Here is a 6003-nt window from a genome sequence, read left to right as displayed (position 1 = left end):
TTATGTTTAATCACAATTAAATCATTTAACTTAAAAAGTTTCTTTTTACTTTTTTTTTTCACCTGCTTTGCCATGGCTCGGATGGTTGTGTTAACCTCTTCCCGTATTATTTAATACGTCACACATCAAGTGATGTCACTACTCTGCAGAGCGTTTTAGCACCCTATGTTATGCAAACACATCACGAGTGAGACTCGATGTTGTACGCGAAAGGGTTAATTGCAATGCGTTCACAGCTCGAGAGGGAACATAAAACACAAAACGAGCAGAATAAGCGACCTTTGTTATTGTCCGTTGATGACAGCTCTGTTCGTAAAAGCACACAAGTGAACAGAACAAATGTGTGGGGAAATGGGAATACATATACAGACTATGGCATATCATAAAAATCTTTGAAAATTTCAAATTCGATTAGTAAATATGCACATCCGTTCGCAGCAAAAATAATAATATCATTTATACGTGTTTAAGATTCCATTCCAATTGAAAATAGTCGATTCTGATTATTGTGTGTAGATCAACTAAACAAGATGCCTCAAAGCCAAAAGAAATAACTGGAGAGTTTTTCAATTTGCAATGTATTTCGGATCAATTAATGCTAAAATTGATTCATTCTTAATATTATTGAAAAAAATGAGAAACCATGCAAAAGCGAACGATTGACTTATAATGAAGATAAAAATGCTCACTTCGTCACGTTCCGTTGCAGCCGTCCTGTGAAATGATAAATGTGGACAAAAGTTACTGCAGAAGACGACACTACCTGCTATTAAATGACATGACAGCAGCTGATGAACAACTAAGTAATTATCGTTCAATTTCTGCTGAATGCTTGATAATCATCACCGAAGCAGACATAAATGTCTTTACAGCGACAGTAAAAGAGTGCGGTAATTAAAGCTTGCTTCTGAAAAGATTAATTGCCGTTTTTGTGTTATCCATTCCATATGCTTCTGGCCCTTTTTGCTACCTCACACTTTGATTATAGGTTCCCACAGCTTCTGAGACGTCTGATTGAGATTAAAAATATGTTATAACTGTCAATTGAATGGCAAGCATTCATCACTTCGTGAAAATTGCACTATAGATTTCTTCATATTTTCTTGTCAATTTTCGCTCTGTCAGAGCTTTCCATCTAACATAAATCAACAATTACTATAATTCAAAAATAAAAGATGCCATAATTTTTAAGTATATATAAAAAGAAAAAAACATCGGACTGAGGTGATCGATCAGAAAACTTCTCATTAGCTTCATGACAAACCACTTATCTCTGTCTACCTGCCAATACAATGATTATTAGCAACTCCGGGTGCAGGATTTTAATTTGTGTAGGTGTATAAAACTGAACAAAACTAAAGAGAGTAGCCACAGTTTTTGTTTCCAGTAGCTGCCGATATACCGCTACGACCATTCTGACAAAACGAGTTCGTTGGTTATTTATTCGGTTTTATTTGTTTCCTTCATAGCAAGTATTCATTCATGTTGAGCTTCTGTATTTGAAATAAAAATTCCGTGTTTCGTTTCGTTGCCTTGACAGGGAGGATTTTTTGCTTCCTGTATGCTTCCATTGAACACCGTTGTGAAGCTTCGTTTGATAACTTTCTTGCTGTTCTCAGAGTCTCACACTAAACCGGAAAACGACTCGGTGCTCTGTGAAGAGCTAACGAGATAAAAAGGACAGTGGTATAACAAAATTTAATAAAACGGAAGTCACTCGAAGAAAAACCAAACGAAAATGTTCACAACTTTAGCGTTGCTTCTCCTGGCAGGAGCTGTCTGTGGTGATGGACCGAGGCGAGACGCTGAAGTAGGTTAATTGAAACTAGCTCGAGAATAGCTTCCAGATAAATTTAATGAAGATGAAGAATATATGTTCCGCATTTCTTTGATTTCGCTACAGTATCCCCCACCGGAATTTTTGGAAAAACTGAAACCGATGCATGATGCTTGCGTCCAGGAAACAGGTGTATCTGAAGGTGTGACAAATTTGATCATTGTCTTAAACTGATTCTGGAAATTATATCTCGATTATTTTCAGATGCAATTAAACGCTTTAGTGATCAAGAAGTGCATGAGGATGAGAAACTCAAGTGTTATATGAACTGTTTATTCCATCAAGCAGGAGTAGTTGATGATAAAGGCGAGTTTCACTATGTGAAAATTCAGGACTTTTTGCCCGAATCGATGCACTTGATTACCCTTAATTGGTTCAAGAAATGTCTCTATCCCCAGGGTGAAAATCTCTGTGAAAAGGCCTACTGGTTGAACAAATGCTGGAAGGAACGTGATCCCGTTCATTATTTCTTACCATAATTCAATAAAATATGTTTATAGAGCAAAACTGCTGAATTACATATTGGGTTGGGGAAAAAGAAATGTCGTATTTCTGATCGAAATTTGACGCTTTATTTAACACTAGCTGACCCAGCAAAATTCGTCCCGCCCAAAATTTGTTTTTTTGTTATCAATACCTTCAAACATTCACGTTTTCTTACTATGAGCATGATAATGGGTCCAATCGCAGAACTGTTCATTGATTGATCTTCTATTCGACCCCGTTGAATTTACCTTTTTACTATAAAATTCCTAGTATTTCTAACGAAACTCATCATTAAAATATCAGATTATTTTCAGACACAACTCTCGTTCAAGATTTGTCAATCACAAATAACACATTTCTCCGTTACATGGAATAAATGTTTTATATAGAAAATATGGTAGAATAAAGACAGTTCCAAATCGGACAATTCCTCTTTCGAGTTCTGCTCTTATCAACACATCCGGCGAACCTTGTTTTTGGTATAGATAGAAGAAGATATAGGAGTGCGTTTCATCACATTAAAATCCATTTCCAGTTTCAAACGAAGATCAATTTCGCTAGCGCAAACATCAAATGGACTAAGAGCACTGGTCACTATGTAATTGTGGAACATATGCGAATTGAATTTTCCGAATTTTCTCTTTTTCCTTCAGAGTATTCCGAAAATTTTCAATTGTCATTTTTGGTTGGAATATTTTTGGTTGATATACGTGTAATATTTTTATGGGACTCCCTCTCCAATTCAGAGGAGGGAGGGATGTCATACCATTATAGAAATATTTCTTATACCCAAAAACTCTCACATCCTAAATTGTGCTTGGTTAGCTCTCGAGTTATGCAGAGGTTTGTGTTTCGTTTATATTGCCGCCCCCCTTAAAGAGGGGGGAGAAGTGTATTCACCATAGAAACATTTCGTGCCCCGTAAAACGTTCAGATGCCAAATTTGGCTACATTTGCTTGAATAATTCTCGAGTAATGCAGAAATTTGTGTTTCATTTGTATGATAGATCCACTTTTCATCACCAGTCACCATCTTCTTCAAAAATGGGTCGAGTTCGTTCCGTTTCAGCAGTGCATCGCATGCGTTGATTCGGTCTAAAAGATTTTTTTGCGTCAACTCGTGTGGCACCCATACATTCAGCTTTTTGACGTAGAACTACGTCTTTCATGAAGGGTGCCAAATCAGAAAACAGGTCACGTTTTTATGAAATAAAGTTAACGTTAATAACTATTTTTGCCGCGAACGGATTTTGGCGATTCACATACTAAACGAATCGGAAATTCCGTAAGATTTGTTTAATATGCTATACATTAGAATCCCCTGGTTTATAATGGTTAAAATTCATGAAAACTTGAAGCGTTTCCATTTTCCCATACATTTGTTCTGTCCATTTGTGTGCTTTCCCGAACAGACCTGTCAATAACGAGCAACTTATCGACGACCAACGGAGGGGAAATAGTAGGATTCAAAGTCCCCATGAACAAAGGAAAAATAGAAGAATGAAGGGGAATACTTGCCTAGAGTATAAACAGTGGATCTCGCTGAGGCAAACTTTCATTCGGCATCGGACTGTTGAGCAATCCAGTTCACTTTGCTTTCGCTGCGCTTCTATCTAAGATTGAACCCCACCAGTGGTAATCCAACAATATCGTCGTTTGGTTTTTCTGTTCGTTATTCGTTATTCGTATCGGATTTTTTTCTTTCCGCGTCATAAATTGGACGCTTCGCGTAGTGTATGATGAGCAAGAAAGAGAGAAAGGCAGGCTCGAGCCCTGCAAAAAAACGAACGCATTGCCAGGGGCAATGATATTTCGAGGCAAGCGTCATCCAATGATGCACGCGATATTGGTGCAGTGAAAAGCGCTCGCACTGAACCGAGCCTTCGCGAGTGTGACACCGCATCGCACAACAGCGAAGTAGGCGATTTCGGCGCGTCGGTCGAAAATGTAAACGCCGTTACCCAGGCAGCAACCAAAATCAAACTCCCCCCGCTGGTGGTGAAAGCGGTCAATCTTGACAAACTCATCAGAGAATTCGCATCGATGGGTGTTACAGCAGAATACAAGCTGTGTGGCATAATTCAGTCTTTCTCCAAGGAGTTAACATTGTTTGTTTTCCGTCATCATAAGGTTGTGCGTTAAAAAAATATTTGGGGAATACCAAACATCTTGAATGTCTTACTGGAATGTTATAAGTTATTTGGGTTCGCGTGCCAGTTGCAAAACTGCCTTCAGCTAGGATTGCATTAGCGCTATGAAGCATTGCTACTGTTTTCGAGGTTGTTATTAACAAAAAGAGTTTATTGCGCTTGTTTAGTCACCGAGAAAGTAAATATCGTTCTGGAATTTTGTATGTGGTTTCGCTTGCCAGTAGCAAAACTTCCTCCACTAAGGGTGACAGCTGTGCTTCTCTCAAGCATGAGAAGTTTTCTCAAGGCCATTAATATTAACAGAAGCGTTTCTTTTGAGAATAGCGCAAAATGATGAGAAGTGTTTTATATTCCTAGTAGTTTCAAGCCACCAATGTATGGCTCTGTATGCATGCTATGGCGAACGCTTGTTTGGCGCTTGGTTTACGTTGTACGAACGATGCCTAGCGGTGCGATTCCGTTAAGGTGAAGGTGGAAGCTAGCCATTGTAGTAGTATAGGTAAACCCTCGTGTAAAAATGGGGTAATAGTGTTAGTGAGAGAAGAGCAAAGCACACGTAAATAGATCAATTCACTTATCAGACTGTGTGGCACGATTGGCACGAGTCTTTGAATATATTTGAAAAAAAAAAACAATTCAATACTAAAGTAAAATGTATGAACGATATGTTCCGATGAACAATTGCAAATATAAATATATATATATATATATAGAAGGTGCATTTGCATATGATTCTGATTATACGCGAGCGTAACATGAGCAAATTTATAACACATGCGAATTGGGGCACTTTTGGTATTAACAAGTTCTTCCGCATAGAAACTCGATGTTGATAATTCCTTAATATTTTCCTTCGTTGATCGTATTGTTTTCACATATTCACGTTGGAAAGCCTTAACCCTTCTCTTCGATGGCCGAGGCATTTAGATTGAATTTAATACTTTTCCGTTTACTGTTTTTGAAAGCATAGGCAGCCGTGGCAGTGTTCCGAGCTCTGCAATACAATTTTCTTACCCAATGTTAAAGTTGCTAAAACTTACATTATAGACCCATTAAACGTAAAAATAATAATTGTATTGATATCAACACAATTTTATTCTATTGATTTTCATGACATGGGACGCTATGACTCCGGAATAACATTTTATTGAGTGGTTTTTATAGCTGTTTCGATGATGTTGTTTGGCATCAGTGTCGAAAAAATAACGATGCTTCCACCAATACAAACAAAACCATTGCAGAAGATTGAAAAACGAAAATTTAACTTTCAGAGCACTTGCTCGAGTTTTCCGACGTTCTTCACTATACGGTGCGAAAGCAGATGAAAATTTAATATCTTGTGAGTAATCGATTAGAGTTTGGTTGATATTACTTGATGGGAAGTGTGCGAAAACGATCATTTTCTTCACACTGTTTCGCAAAATTATTGATTTTTGGGCGAGAGGTGAGGGAGGGAGATGAAAGAAATGAGCGCCATTGTGGCAGCCATTTATGGCTAGCTTCCACCTTCACCTTAAGGCAATACTAAAT

The 6003-nt window shown here is 37.8% G+C and overlaps 1 protein-coding gene across 2 annotated transcripts; it reads left to right on the top strand.

Moving 5' to 3' along the window:
- Positions 1–1363: 1363 nt before the first annotated feature.
- Positions 1364–2639, top strand: LOC129769532 (general odorant-binding protein 83a-like). Of its 2 annotated transcripts, none has more exons than XM_055771880.1 (4): positions 1364–1559; positions 1620–1810; positions 1904–1979; positions 2042–2639. In XM_055771880.1, the coding sequence occupies exons 2-4, from the start codon at positions 1739–1741 to the stop codon at positions 2314–2316; spliced, it is 423 nt and encodes a 140-aa protein (XP_055627855.1). In that variant the 5' UTR covers positions 1364–1559; positions 1620–1738; the 3' UTR covers positions 2317–2639. The 2 variants fall into 2 exon arrangements, with proteins under 2 accessions (XP_055627855.1, XP_055627864.1); XM_055771889.1 differs by having other exon boundaries at positions 1387–1472; positions 1541–1810.
- The last annotated feature ends 3364 nt before the right edge of the window (positions 2640–6003 follow it).

Source organism: Toxorhynchites rutilus, chromosome 1, assembly GCF_029784135.1.
Source record: "Toxorhynchites rutilus septentrionalis strain SRP chromosome 1, ASM2978413v1, whole genome shotgun sequence".
Taxonomy (NCBI): Eukaryota; Metazoa; Arthropoda; class Insecta; order Diptera; family Culicidae; genus Toxorhynchites; species Toxorhynchites rutilus.
This window is presented reverse-complemented; position numbering and strand designations above follow the sequence as displayed.

Coding starts and splice junctions, on each gene's coding strand:
- LOC129769532 (XM_055771880.1), top strand. CDS start 1,739: ATGTTCACAACTTTAGCGTTGCTTCTCCTGGCAGGAGCTGTCTGTGGT. Junction 1,811..1,903: donor GACCGAGGCGAGACGCTGAA/GTAGGTTAATTG, acceptor ATTTCGCTACAG/TATCCCCCACCGGAATTTTT. Junction 1,980..2,041: donor GGAAACAGGTGTATCTGAAG/GTGTGACAAATT, acceptor GATTATTTTCAG/ATGCAATTAAACGCTTTAGT.